Genomic DNA, 19,936 nt, shown 5'->3' on the forward strand with positions numbered 1-19,936 from the left:
CTATTCCTCTGGATTTGCATTGTCTTTTGCACTTCTTCTGTGAAACTCACTTGGCCTCAAAATCATTTTGTCCTCTCCTTTTTTTATATCTGTTTTTGTGTTTTGTTCTAATGTTAAATTGGTAGGATGCTCAAGGAGATTGTTCACTGTCAGCATTTCTTCTCAGAAGTGCCTTCTGTGAGCTGCGATACTTCTCTGAAAGTATTTAATTCCATTATAAATACACTACTGCTTTGAAGAAAGGAAATATTAACAGTTCCACTCCCTGATGAGGTATTAGTTGTATTTTATGTATGGAAAACTGAAGCGTGGAGAACGGAAGTGGCCCAGAGGCAGAGTGTCCGCAACAGGGCTAGAAACTGAAAGCAAAAATCCTCAGCCCCAACCGTCCCATACTAATTTATCCCATTACTAATCTGAAAGTAATTACCTAATGGAATTCAGGTCTTTTTTTAAAAAAATAGAAGCAAGTGGCATGTGAATGTGTGTGCAATCGAAAATGGGGCAGTTTCTGCTGAACTATTGACCTGAGAAAAGCAGAACTCAAACGGGAAGAAAGTTCATGTTGATTTTACCAGGTTCTTGGTGGAAGGGATCGTGTTGCAGGGAGCTTCATAGCAGCAGCAGTCATGTCTGGTCGTGCTGAAGTGCCTGATAAGTTATTTGTTTGGGATCTGAGAGCAGAAGGGAAGATGTTTTGAAGTTTTATTTTAAAAAGAAGTGTTCTTTCTTATTAAAGGCCTGTGTGAAAGTACAAGACAGCACAGTATCTGTTCCCAGCTTCCATGATAGCTGGTATGTTGTTGTTTTTTCTTCATGCTCCAATGCCAGGATTTAGTCTAATGTGACAATCTTGTCTGTTATTTTACAAAGCAAACAAACCCAGAATGGAAAAAGTGCTCCTCCCAGTTACAGAGAAGCAAAATGAAAATGTGATGATGCCTGTGTACTGCAAAGGTTGAGGAAAAAGCCCCCAACAAATCCCAGGCAAATTAAACAAACAAAATGAAATAGATTTATTGGTTTATAAAACCCAATGATTTCTGGAGCACTGACTCATGATATCTGAATGCTTGGGCTCGCCAAAACCCATGAACTGAAATGCGACCCTGATACGCTTGTCGGCTTGGGCCATATATGGGCTATTTCCCCTTCATGACAAAGGTGGGAAGACCCAGGCCTTAAAGGCTGTTTGAAGCTTTCATTACCTAGTAGCCTCTCAGTCTCTTTTAAAATTATATTTTTATACAGGTAGGATCCAACAATGATTTAATGTTCAGCAATCCTGACTTCTTGCTTTGACCAACACAATTACTGAAAACACGGGATGAGATGGCTGTTGGGCTTGTTCATGTATCAGTTCGAATAAAGCCCAGATTTCAGCTTGCGTTGTTCTGGGGTTACTAGTCCTGAATGTTGTGCAGAGACTGGGGCTGGAAGAAGAGATGCATGGTGGCTGAAGGAGGGCAGGGGTAAAGGAACCCATTTAGCATCTTGCAGCCCTAGAAACAAGTCCTGCAGAGATGGTTGGAAATGACTTTTTCACACCATCAGTGTTATGGGCAGTCCATGCGGGTCCTGCTGAGAGACACAGGATGGCAAAGCTGGAACTTCCCCTCGGTTTTCAGGCTCTTGTCCAGGGCTGCATGTAAGCAATTGTGTATTTCAAGCCTTTCAGTGCTAAATGGAGACTGGCACAAAAGTCATACTTAATATTTATGGAAATGCTTTAAGAGAGCAACTTCAAAGGCTTTTTCAAGCTTTCACCTGTACTAACTTTTTCAAATGGGGATGGAGTATATTTCCTTATCTACAGCTGAGGTGACTATGCCATAAATAAATTGGCTTTTTAATTCCAATATCTCCTGTTGTCTCAGGAACAAAACTAGTATTCAGGTTTGCTTTTCAGTGGTGTATTTAATATCCTGGACCTTTCTCTAACTGCTGACAAACTTGTAAGTATTTCTGCAGCCTGGGAGAGCAGAGCTTTCCACGCTGTTTCAGATGTGACGTGTGTGCCTGGCTTTGTCCATGTCTACCAAAGGAGATGAGACGCAGTTGCATTTTATTCTATTTCAGCACCTAGTTTGGATTTGAGTTCAGATTAATTTGGAGTAGGCATAGCTACGAAATGAGTCTGCAGTGTTTGTACTTGTTACGATGTGCCTCACTTCTATACAGGCAGATCTTTTTTCGGTCTAGCTAAATAAAAATGATCTTTTTTTCAGGCTCCAGTTAAATAGGTTAGAGGTTACCTACCAGTCTGCACAGATCTCTGTTGTGAGCAATTATAGTGCGTGTGCATTTTTCCACATGTATGAATTCCATGAGGTTTAAGTTCATTTTTTACTAACAGCTCCTGAAATAAGGGGGAAGAGCAGGCTTTGTGTGTGAGGAATTTTGGGGCTTAAAAAAAAAAGAAGACTTGGTTTAGTGTTTAAAAATAAACCTGAAGCTTGACATGAAAGGTAATTTACAGAATTTCCAGCTGGTGTTGTAGCTTATCAGCAAACACTCTCAATTCTGCGTGTCTGAGACACAGCGATAACACGGTGTCTTTAGAGCATTAGTGCCAACTATAATCCCAATTTCAGACAAACTTAATGTCGTTCTGGCTGCTGCTGTACCACCTCCAACCCAAGCTCAGCAGCTGGATGAATAGCACTGCAAGACTTAAGACTGTGCTTAGAACTGTCTGTATTTTGGGACCAGCTGCTTTAGAGCACTTCGTCTCTCTGAATCCTGGTGCACCAGGTAGGACAGGGCTTCCTGTGCACATCACTGCAGGTTGTGGTGCCTCCTGTTTTCTGTGTCCCTGCCCTGCTTCTGGAGATTGGGATAAGGGATTTTGTAAGTTTGAGGAGCTCTGGCTGGGATAATGCATCTTTCTCCTCCATTCAACTGCCCCCATGTGCTAGTGCATCATTCCAAAGATGAACTGTTGATGAACATGTAATTTATCCAGTTGGAGAGAAACCTCCTGTCACAATGACAGAAGATGTGCAGCTGTCATTACAGGCCTCTTGGGCCAAGGATTTTGACGGAAAGAGCTTGATCTATCTTGATCTGAAGTGGGAACTCCACTGATGTGATGAAAATACAAATTGACATCCTTTCTCCTTCCCTTTTTTCTCCAGCTCCCTGCATTCCCCCCATTTAGGAGACAAGTATCACAAAAACCACCCAGCAGGGGTTACCTTCTTCCATGCTAAAAGCTGAGGCAATTCAAAGCTGTTGCCTGATGTCCCTGGTTAAACTGTGGAGCTGCTCCTTCTTGTTTGTAATATCTGAACGCTGAAGTCATTTAATTCTCAGCAGCCTTTTGTAGCACAGCAGAAACATAGTTTGAGCAACTTTCTATTCTAGGCAATGTAAAACTTGTGAAGATGGTGGGGTATTTGTAGTGTTATGAGGAGGAAGGCTCCCTGAAAATCTTATGTTGTGCCTTTGGAGACCACTTCTGGCTTTCAGGTGGGCACAGGTCCAGGTAACCTCCCCCAGCTCTTGCTGTGTGGCTGTCACGGAGGGGTGGTCCAGGTGGGTTTTGGGATGGAGTCCAGAGAGCATGAAATTATGATCTCCCTTGAACAGAGCTGGCTAAGGAAGCTACACAGTTATTTAAATGTTCAAGTTTTCATTTAGCAATTCATTCCTACATATTGCATTTTCAGCTTCAGCAGCTACCCACTGTTTGAAAAAAACAGCTGGCTGAAATGAAACCCAAGGCAGACTTGTGAGGATGTGAATGAACAGAGGCAAAAAAATTCAGAGCGCAAGCCAGCATTGACCTTTTTTCCCCTGTAATGAAAAGGACTGATTGAAATGGTGTGTGATAGCCCAGGGTTCCTGGACTGCTCGTTGCTGAAGTTCTGACAGTGAGATTTCCACTGTCACTGCTGCTTCTGTGCGTGGGACAAAGGATGGAGACACACATACAGCCACACGGGGCTGGGAGGGTGGGAATGATCATGGAATGGAGCACTCTGCAATCTTAACTTCTCCAGAGTTTGTTTTCTTCTCTTTCTGACTTGGTTCATGCTATAAATATTACAGCTGACTTAATTTTGTCTTGCTGATGAATACCATACTGATGTGAAAGTGTGCAGTGGATTTTTAATTGTTTTTCAGCATAGCAAGGGAGTGGAAGTGAGATAGTGTGTCTGAGGTCGCAGCACATTGCTTGGGAAGGGGTATGGGACACAGCAATTAAGACAGACTGCATAAGATAAATAATTTTCTAAAACTAGTCATGTGATTTCATTAATCACTTCATTTTGTGTTAACTTGCTGCAAGAATGTCACTGACTTGCAAAGGAAAAAGGCTGTTGTTGCGTTTCCATCTTGGCAGATGTCTAGAGACCTAACTACAGTTAATAGCAAGAAGAACTTTTTATCTAAATATTTTTCAATATATAAAGTGCAATTTTGGATCGAAGTAAACAGTTTGTATTGAAATAATACACATCCCAGGTACTCAGTTCCATTTAAAATGAAACAGGGTTGCCAAGCTTCTCATGTTAAAATTTGGTTTTGCTTGTGCTACACGGGCAAGAGAAAGTGAGTGTTGACTTTGCAATTCAGATACAAAGCTGGAGGCAAGTGAGAGGGTTTCTGTTTGTGACTTTGGACTCGGCTTCCTGGGCAATGCTGTGTGAATCACACAGCTTTCTAAAACCATCATCTCAATTTTCAAATGAAAATTGCAGCTCTCTAGTTTCACAGAGGTGCTTGAAATTTCGATCCTTTGTGCTTATAACAGTATTGGGGCATCTCCTGATGGACAAAGGTGCTTTCACTGAAGATCTACCTGTAGATCTAACAAACAACATCAGCAGGTGTTGTTGAGAGCAAGCTTGCAAAATTATTTCTAACATTGCATGCTGATAAACACTGGTAAAGCTGCAAAATGGTCTTAGAATATGCTTTTTTATTCATGTATTTATGAACTCTAATTCTTAATTTTCCTGTCTTTTAAGCAAACTTTGTAAGGGCTTACCTTGCAAATGCTTTACTCCGGTGTAAAGCAGGTTACAGCAGTAGAAGGGCTCTTTGTCTGCATGTTTCCTCTGTACCATATAACTAGGAAGTTACTTTTGGTACTTCTCTTGGAAGCAGCGCTAACTGAAGGCGATAGCGTTTCATTGAGGTTGTGTGTGGCTGTCTCTGTGCTGAACTGCGGTGGCTCCGCTCCAGCTTTTTCCTGCGCTGCTCTGCACCCTGCCCCAATGGGCTACGCTGTTTACTTTCTGCTCTGTGGTAAATGGATGTCACTTCCTTAATTAAAATGCTGGTGTGCAGCCAAACTCTCTTCCTTTGGGCTCGCGTGCTGGAGGAGCAGCACACCTAGTGAGCACACACGCCGTTGAATCCAGTTGTGTGCCGCGCTCCTGGGTTTGGCGCCTGGCTGGACGTGTTGGGATGTGCTGCATCTCCTGCCGGCTGAGACGCCGGGTGCCCACACGTGGAGGCTTTTGAGGGCGTCTCTGAGATGGAGGAGTACAGATGGAGCTGTGTCCTGCTGTGTGAAAGTGTCTGAAGATGGATCACCCGATGGCACAAGCCGTGCTCTGTCCACATCCAGCGGGGAAGGTCTAGGCAGCGAATGGGCATGGGGTGCCCGGATCAGCCTGCTTGGTGTGTCGAAAGCAGCCAGAGGACGTGAGTACGCAGACACGGTTCAAGGGCAACTGCTGGCCCTGCTGTGCTCCTGGGTATGCAGAAGCCTGACCGAGACACTACGGAAGCCAACCTGGACGCCTGGTTCTGACTGCGCTCCCTGCAGATTGACCTGGACGCTCTGTCCTTTGCCTTGGTAGCTGGCTGGTTTCTCACCTGATAAATTTTAAGAGTGACATCAAAGTTGCTGATCAGACTGGTGAGCAATCGTGTTTGTCTTTGTAAAGGTTATTGGTATTGTATACTTAGATGGTTAGGATGTGAAATGTCTCCAGACATTCTGAAAGCACAGGAAAAAAGGAAAAATGTCTCCTCTTACCATATCAAAATTTCAGTCTCTCTTCCCTCTGAACTCTCATGTTTCTGGCTGTGATACAGTGGTGATATTTATTTACACACGTTTTTCAAGATGTGCATGCTGTTGCCTTGGGCACATGTGAACAAGTAGTACCTTTCCTCATAAATACGTTTTTGTTTTCTATCCCTAGGTAAAAATCTTGTGTCCAATCCACTTGTTGTATATAGCAGGGCAGATTTACATGTTTTGTGATAAACAGCCAGCGCTTGTCCCCACTCCTCGTTCTCTCATGCTTTGTACTGGTTAAGACGCCACCTCTGCAAATGTCACGCTCAGACTGGCAACCTGCCTCCTGCCCTCATGCTCCTGCAAACGGCTCATTTGCTGACTTTTCCACCTGTCCCAACATATGGTTGCTCCCATTTATCATAATTCAGGTCTGTGTACTCATGTCACAGGCTGATAAAAATAATACTTAATGCATAAACATCATTTGAGCAGATTATTCTATAGCTCTGTTATCAAGTAAATACTAATTTTTGACCAAGCAAGCTGTGAATTCAGTTTGTAAGTGGTAGGTTATTAGTGAAACTAATTTTAGCAAAGCATCTCTTATCAGTGCAGGTTTACTTTCAAAAAAAGTAAATTGTAGCAATGAGCAACTGTACAATGCTCTTAATGAAGTACCAAGATGGTTAACTCATTAAACACTTAAACAATTTCAAAACAGCATTCGTGAAAGGTGGAGAGAGAAGACTGAGACACCGCAGTAATCTGGAAATCCCTGAGAAACGGGAGAAGGTAATTCAAGGTCCTAGCAGGGCTCAGAAAGGCAGTAAGAAGGCAGTCAAGGAGGATGGCGTCTTGAATGAGATGGGAAGAGGAGCTTGATGATTCAGGGAGCTAATGGAAGAGAAACTCACTGTGGTGAACAGTCTTCCTCTAAATTAGGAGGTGCGAGGGCAGCTAATAGGGCTAATGAGCAAACATTATTATGGGGAAGCATGTCCTAGCAAAGCTGCTGTTTGTCTTGCATCTCCTTCCCTTTTTGGCACCCTTCTCCAGGCGCAGTAGCCCCAGGGGTCATCAGCCCTGGTGTTCCAGGGGCCGGTGGCCTCTCAGGAGGGGGACGAGGACTTGTTGCTGTGGCTTCTTCTCGTGCGGGAGCAAAATCAGCTGCCCGTGGGAGCCCAGTTCCCTTTGATCCCTCAGCTCAAGTGTGTTGGTGCTACTGCATTCCAGCCCCCAAATTCCTGAGCAGTCACGAAAAGGGGAAGCCAGACACAGTCATCAAGAGCTTTATTTATACAGAGCCAAAAGCTCAATTATTCTAAGAGATGTTCCTTTTGCTTTTTCTAGTCCCTTATTTTTTTGCACTCTTAGGAAAATGAAGGGAAGTTCTATATTCAAACATAAACCACAGTTTTCCTATACAGCCAAAGCCTACCCTGTGATAGAAAATCTGCAAAGCATGTGTAATAAATCTTGTATGTAGACAGTGATCTCTGATACTCCAGCCAGCAAGATTATGCCATTAATATTGCACATATAGTGAGAACCTGAGTTCAGATGCTTTTTTTAAATGAAGATGGAAAGTACAAAAATCCAGGCTTGCATTATGAATACTGTCTTCAGCAGTGTATGGGAGGGAAACTTTTGACATCACTGGTATTTCCTCTGGAATTAAATCATGCCTGCAAATTTCTACAAAACTCATGGTAATGTGTAGAACATGTTAATGAACAGGTGGTGAAATGAATTTCACTCTTCTGTTTCAAATCAGTGAAGAAAGTAATGGCATTCACAGCTTCATACAGGAAGAAAAACGAAGTTCAGCAGAGCATGATAGAGCGCTGGCACTGCTCTGCCCACAGACCATGGCAAGCAGCTCCCAGCCTCATCCAATATTTATGGGATTTCTTCTGGCTTTTCCTTAAAGAAACTGGAGAAAGAAGATAAAACAATCCCCCTTCCCATAACCAAGCCCAGCGTGATGATCGCCATGTGGGCGGGTGTGTTTGCGGGTCCAGGACGGACTGTTTGATGCTGCACCACCGCCCTTGCAGAAGCTCCTTTGCTCTCACCAGTGCTCCGGGCACACCATGCGATCAGGATCTAGGACGGGTACTTTTTGGCTCCCAAAAGTCATCTGTTGGGCACCTGCCATGTAGATTTCAGTCTCCCAAAACTCAGCTGTGTAGTTAAAACAGTTGTTTTCTGTGGCTCCCACTGGCCACTATGAGCATCATGTCCAAGGATAACGAAGACTGCTGCTATCAGTAATGCCTGTAATTTTAGTCACGCCAGTAAGTCAACATCTTTTATTCAAGAAGTTGCTTGAAAATTCCTGGAGTCTATGGTGTGGTTAACTTCTCAAAACCCACATGTTAATACTAGTCAGGTTATTGTAAGTGTTTACCAAGCCCTGGAGCACAACAAAAAGGTAGCTCTTTCTGTTGGTAACATTTTTGGCTGGGCGTTTGTCACTTCAGTGTAACTGGGGAGCTCCTCACCATTCATGTGCAGAGGAGTGGCAGGTTTTACACAGGGCTCTGCTTTGTTGTTATTCTGCTCAGGTTCTGCCACATCTGTACCAACAACCCAGCCATCAAAGCATTGCTTATGGAAATTATTGGTTTCTGGATGATGCTGACTGCATCCTCTGAATGGCTACCAAAATAAATAAGGGAATAATTAGGCTGTAGCAAAACATTGTGGAGAGAGCCAGGAAACTGCCATCCTGGAATTTCACTGGGGAATTCTGCTTGCCCCTACCAGTCCTCTCCCACTGGCCGAGCTTATTTCCTCTGCTCTAAAACTGGTGCTGTACAGAACGAAGGAAAAATCTCTCTTGAAGCAGCTGCAGAATTTTACCTGCATTTCTTGTCATCTTAGAGCAGCTGTAGACAGCACGGAAACATTTTAGCATCATAAGTCTCGATTATATCTACTTGGTAGCACAGCTGCCAGTTAGCAAAGCTTCGTCTAACTGGTGACAGCATATGAAGTTCCCATGTAGCATCCACTGCGTGTTCCAGCCACCAACAGTGTAATTCTCGCTTTTCAGCCATTTGGGTGTCCTGGCAATCTGGAAACGGGAGCAGATATCTACCAAATGAGGTGAGGTAGAGCTGATGGCCACTGCATGGGCCGAGATAGAAACGTTTGTGAGCTCCTTTCCTTGCACTTGGCGTAGCGCTACCATAGACTTACTCCTCTGTGTAGAGGTCCTTAGATAATTAAACCCTGACGTACACCGTTCCAGGCTGCAGTAACGTCTGTGTTGTTGGAATGGCTGTTGTGTTTCTGTGCGCTTCTTTCTCTTGAAGATAGGAAAAACCTTTGGAAAAATGTTACCTGTCAGGGGACAGTCCTGGTGGTCACTGGTTGTTTGTTTATGGACATTCCCTTCTGTGCTTTTGTAGTTGAGCAGGATTAAGGTTCTGCAGTAACATCTGAGCCTTTTGTCAACCTTTTCATTTCCTGGCAATTACACAGAACTGCAACTCCAGCTGAATGCTGAGTTCTGTCTTATTTTATCCTGATTTGTGCACTCCTTTGTGTTTTTCTTCCCAGTGTTTGACATGTTGCAATGTTCCAGAGTGAATTAGTGGGCTGTCCCTTTTTAGGAAAGCAGAGTTTTTGGGGCAGGCAGTAGCGTTTGTGTTTTCTGTTACCGTGGGTGGCCTTCGGTTTGCAGGGGTCCTTGAAGCAGGAAGGGAACGTCACTACGGACGCAGTTTTCACTGCTGCGGGGGTTGTGAACACTCGGTGGACTGTGCGGCTTTCGTGTTGTTTAGGTTTGCAGTTCCTAGGGACGAATTAAACCTCCACAGTTTCAAACAGAAATTTAGTATGTTTGCCCCAGAAAGGATGTGTTAACTTCTGAGTGGGACCGATAGCTCGAAAATTAATGTGCAGAAAGAGTCATTGTTTCTTTTATGTGTGATATCTGAAGTATGTGTTACAATTGAATGATACATTATTTCTGCTCATGGAACAAATCCATGTATTGATTAAGATCTAGTTGCCAGCCTAAGTGCAATTTACAGCATTGTGCACATCAGTGACACCAAGAATTGTGTCACTGATTCATCATGTAACGAATCTGTCGATTTTCACTTAAACATTCAAATCCGCTGAGGCTGCAGGGCAGAGTTCACCGGGCAGCTCCCCATTGTGAATCTGAAAGGCATGTGTCCACTGCCGCGACAGCGCTGCCTTTGACGAGCCCAATTCAGCCACGTTTTGAAAGGAATAAAGATGCCACTAAAGCTACAGAGACTGGAACAGCACCAGACTACAAAGGCTTCCCAATTCAAGTACATCAACCCAAAAGGCTTAACCCGGCTTTAAAAAAAAATTCAACAGAACAGTGTGTTAGGATATGATACTAAATAAGCTTTAGGACTCGCGCCAGCCCCCTTCCCTTGGGAACGTGGAGTTTTACAGTGGCAATGCTTCCTGAGGCGAAAGAAATGACCTGGCTGTGTAGCTGAGAGGTGGTTTATTTCCAGCAGCTGATAAAATCGAGCAGTCCAAAACTATCAGTGATGGACCCGATTTTTAAGACATGAAGGAAACGCAGTCCAGGAACCACAGTGTGAATGGAGAAATGCAGAGGAGGCACTTTGTGTTCTGTTTGTGTTCTGTTGACCAGTAAGTGATGACACATGGTGTGTGCTCTAGATTCTGATTGCTCACACAAATTCAGTTTTCTTTGTAAACTCCCAAAAGCAAGTTTACAGCGGTGTATTTCTGGATTACTTCTGCTTGGGTGGTCTTAGAAGACTCCAAACCGGTGCACTTCGCACTGGGCTGTTAGGATTTTAGGTAAGTGTATACATATGTATGTTATTTAGCTTGCAAAAAAAATAAACCAAGTGATTGTGTCTCAGGTGCAATTGTTCTCCCAAGTAAGTTACTGAAAGCTAATATTTGATTTTTAAGTTACTGACATTTGCTTGCTGTGTGATGATTTAGCCTTGTAATGCTGCAAATTCAGTTGAGAACTGGCATATGTTAAATAAGTGGCTCTAGTGTCCTTGTCCTTTACTTTGTCCTTTTAGATTTGTAGCTGCAAATCGGCAGAGAGATTGAGAGTGAAATTGAAGAAAAGCCATCTGTGATCTTGCTGCTGGTTTTATTTAAATAATGTATGAGAAATAATTTGAGCTTCTGTTTGCTTTTCGCAGCGCACAAAAAACAAAGTCAGTGCATTACGGTTTACGTGGAATAGAGACAGCCTCATACAGCAAACTTGATCATAAACCCTTATATAGCCAACTGGAACTTAAAATTTATCCTGTCTTTGCTGTAATCTGTGAACTTGAAGAAATGCCCCTAATGACTCTCCTGAACTTTATTTGTCCTTTCTCACTGAAGGCGTATGGTGCTGGACCGCATGTGTGGCTTTTGCACGTGCTTGTAGGTTAGAGGAAAGATCAAAACTTACAAAAATGAATCGATGGTGGGAAATTTTAATACACATTTTATGCTCTGTTTCACTTCAGTTGGGTTTGTTTCCCATATAATTTCTAACGTGTATCTTTCCCACTTGCAGTTACTATGTGGGCGAGCTGCTGTAACTGGCTGTGTCTGGATCGCTCACCCCAAGAGATGGAGCCGCAGCCGTCATTGGGAGCCCGACCCCAAGCCTATTCCAACCCTGGGTACAGCTCCTTCCCGTCCCCCACGGCGGCTGAGCAGAGCTGCAAAGCCTGTGGGCTGCCCTTCAACAGCTCCACCACCAAGGTGAGTCGCAAACGTCCGCTCTGGCACTTTGCCGTCTGCCTCCCGTTCAATCCCAAAGAGCCAATTTGAAGAGCAATGGGCGTACGTTAGAGGTGGACTTACCATATGGGGAAAGACGGCTTGCCTTTGCGTCTGTCTCTTCCGTCGTTCTTTCGCAATTAGCAGATATAGTTAAAGATGACTGGGAATGTGGTAGTTAACCTTTGGTAGACTTGGCTTTCTCAGGCCCTGAAAGAAGAAAGCCAAACTGCCTGTCATCACTTAAAGGAGCATTAACTTGAACATAAAAACACTAATGTCCTAAAAAAATGTGGCAAGAAGTTTAGTAATCTGTTGGTGCTTTCAATGAAGGGACATATCTATTTTCCAAACTATTGTTGCTCAAGCTGAACAGCTGTAAAGTTTGAGAGTGTGTGTAGAGTTGCTGAAGAAATGAAACCAGTTAGGGATGGATTACACCGTAGCAGTGCTAGAACGATGGTCCCATTTTTCCTGGTATCTAATGGAATATATGTTCTAATATAAGCTGCCTTCAAAGCAGTGCCTTGGATAAAGAGTCGTCAGCACCGCTCCACGTATGTGAAAACATGCTGATTGATGGGGCATAGGTAAAGCGTTGGTGATGAAATTGTAGAGGATCTGCTGAGGCAATTTAAGATGTTTCTGCCCCCAGCAGAGTTCCCTGGTTTTCCGCAGGACTTGGCTGTCGGTGTAGCGGGGGCAGCTGAGCACAATGTGTGCCTGTCTGTGCCATTCAGTGCAGGCTATCAGTGAGTTTGAGGTTAATATAGTTTTGTGAAAGGAGGCTCCTAAACCTTCCTTCTGCCACCACAAGGACTGAGCAGAAGCCTCTGGGGCTGCCTTGAGCAGGGTGACTCCACAGCTTAGGCAGCTGCAGAGAGGTCTGACAGATCATCCATTGGTCCTGGCTCTCCAAAAGGGAATTTGGGCTAAAGAACCGAGTACAGAACTTGTAAAACACTGACGTGTTTGTGAGCCATGTTAATTCTTTAGTTCTGTTGACACAGACCAGGACATGTATGAAATCTCACTTTGCTGCAACAAGAGCACCAAAAACTCTGCATTTTGTCCCAAGAGAGGCAGTACCTTTGAACTCTGATCTCCAGTTAATGTTTGTACTGAAGTACAATACATGAAAATTAATTCCTTCCACACTGGTGACCATAAGAATAACCTAGATTGCTTTTAAAAAAACCCAACTAACCAAACAACAAGAAGAACGAACCCAAAAAGCAGAATGTTGGTATCTTAAGTACTTGATCTTTTATCATAATTGTAATTTATTTTTCATATACCATGGCACCTACTAAAAGGATTAGGGTAGGGGAGGTTTGAACGGAGCATATATTTATAAGATGCTTTTAACTGGCAAAGCATGTAAAATTTAATGATAGTAGCAAACTCTGAGATTTTTGTTTTCCTTCTCTTAGATGACTTTTTGATCTTGTTTTTTCGCAGCAAATGGATTCCACAAAATTTTTAAATTTTAAACCAGCACTCTTCATTCCCCTCTCTGCTGCCAGAGAGCGACGGCAGCGTTCTTGGTAGAGATGAAGGATTGTTCTTCCTTCCTCCCCCATTTTCTGATTTCAGTGCCTCAAACTGGCTGACATTTTCAGGAAGATGCTTTTCTTTTCATCCTTACACTCTAGCTTGCCAGGAGCATTTTCTGTAAGATTAAAAAAACAAGACAAAACACAAAACCAAACACCCTGAACAACAGTAGCTGTGGTGAAAGCTTGAATGTTGGCATTTCTTTGTTTTCTCCTGCGCATAGAGAGCCAAGTGTATCAAAGCCCCGTGCTGGTATCTGTGGGAGATGAGCTGTTAGAGCAAACAACCAGAACAGCTTCTGGACTGACATGGGATTTCACTCCTGTTTGGCCATCCTGCAATGGTGCTGCCAGTCAGTAAGCATCATTCAGAAGCGGTTTGACCTTTTAGTAACAGGTTTTAATTTACAAGAACATTTGAAACTAATCCTCCTGCAGAGATCGGTGTCTTCAGTCATTGCCCTTTCAGTCAGAGTTCAGCAAATATAGTATTAAGCAGTTTTTACAGCTCCAATGAGATGTAGCAAACAGCTTCTGTGCATATTTAAATACTTGATGCTCAGATACAGGCTGGGGAATTTTTTTGCTCAGAAGATGAATCCTTGTGGTGAACTGATAAGCCAGAGACATGGATGGTTTTGACTTCTCAAATGTATCATTTGATAACTAAGGCAGACTCATGTTATTACTGTTAATAGCTTGCAAAACCCACGCTGGATAACGCAGCCCTTGTCCTGTGCTCGTTTATGTGATATCGAAATGTGTACTCAAGTAGGAGCTTTCTGGCTGGAAGGTCTTTGGCCGTGGAGCCGTTCCCCTGGGCGCCAGTTGGCAGAGACTAAAGCCCAGTTGTTTGGGGTTTATTTTGTTTTAATTTTCCTCAGTTCTTCTGGTTGTTCCCCAGTCAGAGATGGGTGATTGAGAGAGGGAAATTCTTGTGAACAGGGTTATTTTCCATTCCTTTGCCTTTCTGGAGTGTTCGTTCCTGTCTCTGCCCTGAAAATTTCCTGAGAAAGTGGATTCTGCCTGCAATCGTAGGGTCGAAGAAAGTCAGTGACATGCTAATGATTTTTATAATAACCAAGTTAAGGGGAACTTATCAAAACTGGATGGTGTGCGGAAATTGCCCTTCCTGTCTCGCTTTGTGACTGATGAAAGTCACTTGGACTTGGCAGAGCCCCAAATGGTGATTTTGAGATGAGGTTTCAAATTTGCATGACCAGAGATTCTCTCTGCGGTAGAAACTTCCATGCCTTAAAATGCTTAGGCAGGAAATTGTGATTCTTTCCACTAACTGTGTATTCCCGGGTCTAATGGAGAAGTCTGTCAGTTGTAACTGTGGGGGGGCGGGGGGGCTGCCAGGCTGTACAGGGGATCAGAAGGAGCTTAGGTAAGCAAGTAGTATATTTATACCTTTTAAAACATGAGAAAGCTCTGCTTTCTTTGAGCTGTGAAGTTAAAAATGTTCTCTATTCACTAGAAGCAAGTCATGAAACTTTTTGTTTGTTTGTTTCCATGTTTGTATTCGTTTCTTCTCCAACTCTATGTACTTTCCTCATGTAGCTCTGAATGGGTCAGGACATCAGGATTTCATAGAAACGTGTCTTCTCTGAAACTGTGAATTGGCGTTGCTTTAACCAGCACTGAAACCAGTTCTTTCTCCCCTCAGGACTTTTTAAAAGCTACATAATGTGGCTGTTATGCTGCTATTCCTATTGGAAAATGTAGAATTTGACTTTCCAAAGTGTTGAACAGTCAAGTTTCTGCAGAAGTCAACATGGACTGTGAGTGCTTGGAACTTCTGAAAATGGAGCCCTGAGTGATGAGACTGGAACAGTAAAAAACACAAAAAGTAAAAAACAGAGTTCAATCTGTAAAGTTGATAAGCATCTGGGGCCTAATATTTCCAAAACTTCCAACACTTTCTGTCTAGCATCTAACTGGCACATAGCGTGCATGTTATTTTCCAAATAAGCTGGCTATTTTTGACACATAAATAAATGTTGAATTCTTTGATGTCTGTCAGACACGGTAAGCCTTGCTGTTTCCTTTTCCTCTTATGGTGAAAAATAGATTTGTTTAGTGATCGTAACAAATTGAAGCAGAAAAAAAAAAGCAGGGGGGAGTTGCTTGTAGCAAGTATTAAATTTATGCAATAGAGAAATGTTTTTAAGTAGTTCCCTCCAATGCTAGAGCTTTCATTCAGTTGTTTTATAAAGCAATGCACAGCTTGCTGTAATTTACTTCAAAGTCTGCTGCCTCTTAGATATCTCCTGATTTAATCTGTGGTTTAAACGGGATGAACAGGTCTGGAATAAGGTGCAGAAAACTCCTGTCATTTGAGAGACTTGTTTAGGAATCCAGGATTTCACTTTGGGTGGATGGAGAGCTTTTCTAAGAACTGTGAGGCATCTAGTGACCTGCCCATGGGCTCAATCCTTTTCCTCATCCAGGAGCATGAGTAACACGCTTGTTACCTTTTCATCAATCAGAAGGCTTTGATTATGCTTTAACAGAGGCTATTATTATAATGATTATAATACTTTGGCTTCCAGATGGTAGAGACATGTCACAGGGTGTGTGGATCGGTTTGATCCTGTTCCCTTCTCTTTCCCAGCACATCTGCCTGGACTGTAAGAAGAAGTTCTGCACGTCCTGCGCCAGCCAGCCCGAAGGCAGTCCCCTGCTCTGCCACTTGTGCCGGCGGTTCCGAGCCACAGCTTTTCAGCGGGAGGAGCTGATCAAGATGAAGGTGAAGGATCTGCGAGACTATTTGGCACTCCGTGAGATTTCCACAGAGTTGTGTCGTGAAAAGGAGGACCTGGTGTTTCTGATTCTTGGCCAGCAGCCTATAATTACTGAGGAAGATCAGATAAGAACAAATCCATTTAATACTAGTGCCTCTGGACAGCAAGACTTTGTGATTCTCCCACCAACCAGCATAGCATCTTCTACCTCACCAGATGCATCTCCAGTGTCTGCAGATCCCATCTCAAGTTCACTAGCTCAGGAACATCAGCAGGTACGGTCTCAGGCCAGAAGCATCTCCTACAAACTCGTTCATCTCCATCTTTGGATTAAATACTAAGATGTTGTGTGAGGTTTTCCAAGTAGATAATGTGCCAAAAAAGTTTTACGTTAAAGATGCACACTTAAAAAGCAAGGAGGTCTTCTAGATGATAAAATACTTCAATTGCATTTTATACATGCACTTCTCAGGCTTGTATTTAATTTTGGAAAGAGGACCTCCCGCTCTCTTACAGAATAATTAGGAAAGTAAAATGAGTTATTTTATGCTGACTTGCGTGTAGAACTCTGACTTGCTGTCACATACTCTGGTGTGCCATTGCCTTCCTGCCCTAGTGGAATTTAATTTGGCGGGCAGTGCTGAATATATTGAACGTTGGGTCTGAGAAGAACATCACTATTCTGAGAACGTTTGCTCTGGTGATTTGGTCAACACTTGCCATTGCCACTAGATGCTCCTGTGACCAGTTGCTTTGGTACTCGATGGGTGTGCTGGTGCAGATCCATCTTGTGTGGGTGAGGTTTTTGGTGTCTTCTGCACTCTAATAGAAGACAAAACCCAAGTCTCTTGTTAAATCTTTTATTGTGACAAACCCTGCAGTTCTGACGAACCTTGTCAGGGGCATTTCAGCTTAATTATTTTTATTGACTTTGCTTTGTTTGCCTTTCTGCTATCTGATATGGGAAGTTTACTCAGTGTTCGACATCTGCTTCTAGTCCTGTTACTGGGCTGGACCAGAGCTGTCCAAGTGTATGTACCTTCTGCTTCCTCCGCAGATATATCCAGTACAAAAGAAGAGTTTTCCTGGGACGCTACTTTTTAACAAATTGTTAAAAGGCCTTTTTGTTTTCTGGATATTGTGACTCTGATTTTTACCAGCAAATTCAGCTCTGTTGTCTTCCTTTGCTACCCCATGATCCATTTCAGCTTCTTGTCTCGACTTGCATGATAACCTGCTACAGTTCAGGCTCTTTCATCATTATTGTTATTCTCTTGTTTTGTAAATATTAACAAGTCATCACTTAGGTAAGCAGGATGGCAACACTGCAGCCTCCTGTGTCGGGAGGGAAACCACAGAGGGGAATGAGCTGCTGAGGATGGGTCAGTGGGAATTACACTGCACTTCCTCTCATTGTATTAAGTGCTCAGAGCAACTGCCCCTTCTCATTCTCCAGCTTCCTTGCTGCTGGTCCTACACTCAGTATCTCCTGTCTGGCCAGTCCAGAACCCGCCTGAGGAGGGGTTTCTATGTGGTTAGTTTGAAGATGACCTGTAAACTTGGAGCTGTGTTACAGAGGAGTCTTGTGCAGAGCCTTGCACTGATGGTTGATGTGACAATGCACCATGTCACACCACAACACTTTGGTGAAGGATCGCATATGTGTGTATATATATGTGTGTGCGTGATATATATATGTGTGTGTGTGTATAAATTTGGTCTCTTGGTCCAGCTTCACCAGAACATCAAGTGGGATCTTGCTGTACAAGTCCTCTTTCAGGGTTTAAGTAAAACAGGGCATTAAAGGGTCAGATGCTACACTTTGCTTTCAAAAAGTTTTACTTGTTTAAAGTTTATTTCATGTGCAGCCCTTAAAAAAGCAAAAACGTTCTGTGAGTGTGCCTGGCTTCTACCTCACACTACCGTTGTCCTCCCAGCGGGCAGGGTTTGCAGTTAGGCTGAACTACAGAGCTTATTTCTCTTTGGACACTCAAGAGAGATGCTGTTGGTGAAAGCTTTGTTTCCTCTTCTAGGCAAATGGTTATGTGCCTCCAAGCCAAGTTGATGTGACAGGAGTTGAGAATGCAGCAGAAGCACCAACAGAGGAGGAGACGCAGGTTTGTGTGTCCTGGGTTTTCTGGGCTGTATTTGCCACCACAGAACGATTACTGCAGAGATGGGTGGCTAAACAGTAATTCAGACTGGCCACCAGCAGATCCAATCAGCCCCTTTCTTTGGCATCACCTTGTCTTCTACATGTAGAAAGAACTGGTGTCATTTGGACACTATAATAATAGAAATCATTGATTTCCATCCTAGGACTTGTGTTTCTGATAGATGGAGGAATTCACAGAGTAAAGTTACATGTACATCCAAACATGAACTCCTGATAGTGCAAATGCTGAAAGTTGATTTAATTGTAATGCTGGATGTTGAGGGCAAGAATCATTCCACCTTTGTTCCCTTTCAGTCTACCGACTCGGAAGATAACCTGATGCAGGGGAGGAAGGCTTCCCTCTCAGACCTAACAAGCATCGGAGACATCAACGCGCTCTCGGTGCGACAGCTGAAGGAAATTCTTGCTCGCAACTTTGTCAACTACAAAGGCTGCTGTGAGAAGTGGGAGCTGCTAGAGAGGGTGACTCGTCTTTATAAAGAGAAAGACCTTCAACACCTAGGTAAGAAACTTAGCGAACGCGTGCCTGTTTTCCAGGTTTTCCTTTTTTACAGAAAGAAAATAGAACTTACCTTACATTTCTGTTTCATGCAAGTGAGGAGAAAGGAGGGAGTGTTACGCAGGTTAAAGTACTACGCTCTCTTCACCGCTACTCACACTTGTTTAAGAGGAGAGCGTTATGGTAGCTCTGGAGTGACTTCCCCGTAGTAGCAACAACCAAGAACTGTGCGCTGTTCGCCTCGGGGCTCCGTATCGCTGTGGCTGGTCGTGCTGGTCACTGCATTAAACAGCTGATGTGCCACTGCAGACAGGGGACCAGGTGCTGGGTGAGCTCTTACCTGGTGACTCAGAACTGGCAAAGCAAGTGGGGAAACGCCACCGAGAAGCAGGTGGGCAGTTCAGAGCAGGTGTGTGCTCAGTGACGGTGGCTCCTGCTGCTCAACAGGTTATCTGTGTTTGACTCTCCTCATCACAAGTTTTCCTCCTGTTTTCTTAAACACCTCTCTCTAAGTTTTGTCCTCTACAAATGGTGCAATATTGAAGATGATAATTTCATTTTATATTATTCTTTCATAATATCTTGTGCTTTTGGCATAATTTATCCTTTTCCCTTAATCACTCTTGCCTGTGCGTCTCAGCTTTGTGTAACACCAAAGAAACTGGTACAAGGGGCTACTGAAGGTGTAGTTGCAGCAAGCCAAGCACTGCATAAATTCCAAGGTTGTCTTAAAAACAGAGACATCACTTTGGATAGGAGCTGATCTTTGTGAAGTGTTGGCTATTGTGTAAGCTCAGGAAGAGAAAGCTCCTTGCCAGTTGGACCTGTCCTGATCAGAGATTTAGCTTGAATCTCTGCATGGGGATCAGAAAAAGCAGTTTTGGTTTAGTAATCTCCTGTCAAGGCTTTCATCTCCTGCTTAGTAAAACTGCTTGAGTAATTTTTTTCCCAGCTTCTCTTAATCTCACCAAATAACTTTCTCTTTTTCTTATGTTACAGTTTCTGACACTGACGATCAAACTGGTAAGTGATATTTTTAGTCAGATTCATTTAGATGGGAAAAGACCCTTAAGACCGAGTCCAACCATAAACCTAACACTGGCAAGCCCACCACTACCCCATGTCCCTGAGAACCTCATCTCTGTGTCTGTTCAACCCCTCCAGGGACGGTGACTCCACCACTGCCCTGGGCAGCCTGTTCCAATGCCTGAC

At 43.5% G+C, this 19,936-nt stretch overlaps 1 protein-coding gene across 6 annotated transcripts in view; it reads left to right on the forward strand.

Annotated features, from left to right (window-relative positions):
* RFFL (ring finger and FYVE like domain containing E3 ubiquitin protein ligase) overlaps window positions 1–19,936 on the forward strand; it is a 29,034-nt gene that overhangs the window by 6,042 nt on the left and 3,056 nt on the right. For 5 of the 6 annotated variants that reach the window (XM_071817023.1, XM_065853048.2, XM_065853051.2 and 2 more), the window contains 5 exons: window positions 11,538–11,728; window positions 15,920–16,324; window positions 18,083–18,166; window positions 18,520–18,727; window positions 19,724–19,747. In XM_071817023.1, coding sequence (XP_071673124.1) covers window positions 11,543–11,728; window positions 15,920–16,324; window positions 18,083–18,166; window positions 18,520–18,727; window positions 19,724–19,747 — 907 coding nt within the window. In that variant the 5' untranslated portion in view covers window positions 11,538–11,542. Of the gene's footprint in view, window positions 1–3,974; window positions 5,876–11,537; window positions 11,729–15,919; window positions 16,325–18,082; window positions 18,167–18,519; window positions 18,728–19,723; window positions 19,748–19,936 lie in introns of those variants that run through there. The other variant, XM_065853050.2, reaches the window with a different exon arrangement.

This window comes from Patagioenas fasciata, chromosome 19 (assembly GCF_037038585.1).
Source record: "Patagioenas fasciata isolate bPatFas1 chromosome 19, bPatFas1.hap1, whole genome shotgun sequence".
NCBI classification, from domain to species: domain Eukaryota; kingdom Metazoa; phylum Chordata; class Aves; order Columbiformes; family Columbidae; genus Patagioenas; species Patagioenas fasciata.